Consider the following 2,180-nt stretch of genomic DNA (forward strand, 5'->3'; position numbering starts at 1 on the left):
ATTATCTTTTGTAGCTCCTCCCCTTTCCCTTTAGAGTGTAAGTTCCATGAGCAGGGCCCTTCTATTACTTTTGTTTTGAACTGTGTTTATTAGCACTGTCCCCCTTTATATTGTAATATTATATTGTACTGCACGAATTGTTGACACCGTATAAATCCTGTATAATAATAATGTTTTGATTTGTTATTAATACTACTATTAGTTAGATTTTAATATTCTGTTTAATACTAATAGAAAAAGAAGAATTAATATGATTGTTTTCCAGCCAGCTAAACCTAATGTGGAAAATCTTAGGAGATCAAATCCCCTTGGGTTACTTCTTGAAAAACTGCTTATATAAACAGCAGGAAGTCTACTCACTCCTATACGTATCCTGCAATCACAGATGTTCTACAGATCTACACCAACAGCATGTACTGTATGTCTACCTTCAATAAGATGGTACACAATCATTCGTAAAGAAATAGACTCATTAATCTTGACTTTGCTGGAACTCACATCAGATTTATAATGGAAAATGTAACTGAACTTAGCCCAAATTTTGTGTTTCTTGGACTCTTAGAGATGGAGAGATTCCGATTTCTATATGCAATTGTAGCTTTTATCTTCTACTTGATTACTATGTTTTTATGTTGTCTGATTGTGTATGTAATATGGATAGAGGCTAGTCTTCATGAGCCCATGTATATCTTCATATTTAACTTGATCATTAATGGTGTATTTGGAAATACGGTAATTTTCCCACAGTTTATAATTGGCTTGTTGACTGGATCCTCAACCATATCCTTTTATGAATGTCTAGTACAAGTATTCTGTATGCAAAGTTTTTCTGGTGTGGAAATTTTTACTTTTACTGCCATGGCCTATGACCGATACCTGGCTGTAGGCTACCCACTGAGATATGATACCCTAATGACGAATGGAAAAGCTCTGCAATACATAGCAATTATCTGGATTTTAGTCTTCATACTTGTTGCTGTTCCATTGATTATGACAGCCAACCTGAAATTCTGTGGGGTCAATATTAATAATATTTTCTGTGAGAACATGTCCCTTGTTAGGTTGGCTTGTGGGAACTCAGCCATGGTTAATAATATTTTTGGACTTGTCGAAACACTCCTCCTCATTTCTGGAACAATTTTAATTATCGTATATTGCTACATAAGAACATTGTGGATCTGTTTAAAGATCTCCAAAGCAGCTTGCCAAAAAGCCATGTATACTTTGTCCACACACATAATCACTTTTTCCATTTTCTTGATGGCCGCATTGTTTGTTTTTTTAAGATATCGCTTCAATGGTGGGACAATTTCCATCCCTGTTCATGTTTTCCTTTCTATCACTGGACTCCTCACGTCAGTTATTGTAAACCCCATCGTCTATGGTATAAGAACTGAGACTCTAAAATTAAAAATAATCAGAAATGTACATAAACTGAAATTCTGGCAAGGTGTTTCTGATACAAAATAACTGAAGTGTCATCAACATAATTAAAGTTATATTTCAGTGATGTTTTAAATGACTTCTGCTGTGCAGGGTTTTTATTACTCATGGTCTAATGTTTTCACACCACTTGGCAAGACTCAGGTCAATGTGGATTAACATATTAAGTGTATCTAAAGTAAAAAAATATACTCAATATTACCAAAAGTATTGGGACACCTACCTTTTTACATGCACATGAACTAATCCACTCTCCCCCATGTAAAGATTATATGCTTGGACGCATGTTGGTTTTTGAATGGGACCCCGTCCTCTGTGAACCTCGACTGTGGTGTCATTATGCATGGTAGACAGCATGTATACATTCCTGCTATCCTTCCACCTCAAGGCCAGCACTTCGTTGCTTCTCAGAGTTGCTTTTTCCTCCCCTTCACATTTGTTCAATTGAAGCACTTCCTGTTCTTTCTGGAGGTTCCGCAGGCCAGGGTTTTGGCACGGCGTAGGTGTTTGAAAAGGGGCAGGCTAGTATAATAGTTATCCAAGTATATGCAGGCCTTTTATTCAGCGGGAACGTGGGGTAACGCAGTTCTGGCACCTCCAGCACTAATTGTTTGTTTGTTCGCAAGGAGTGCTGGTGTGTGCTGCAGGATCTATTGATTGGGGGATCCAATCTAGCTGATGGCGATCTATTTATGCCGGGGGATCTATTGTTTCTGAGGAGGTCTATTATTGCTGGT

General features: G+C 37.4%; 1 protein-coding gene across 1 annotated transcript; it reads left to right on the forward strand.

The window, feature by feature from the left end:
- Positions 1-621: 621 nt before the first annotated feature.
- On the forward strand, positions 622-1,470 carry LOC309546796 (olfactory receptor 52N1-like; the record flags this gene model as incomplete). Its single annotated transcript, XM_082246485.1, has 1 exon — positions 622-1,470. One exon carries the CDS (start codon positions 622-624, stop codon positions 1,468-1,470), a length of 849 nt encoding a protein of 282 aa, XP_082102611.1.
- Between the last annotated feature and the right edge of the window lie 710 nt (positions 1,471-2,180).

Source organism: Pelophylax lessonae (assembly GCF_965119305.1).
Source record: "Pelophylax lessonae genome assembly, chromosome: 2".
Taxonomy (NCBI): Eukaryota; Metazoa; Chordata; class Amphibia; order Anura; family Ranidae; genus Pelophylax; species Pelophylax lessonae.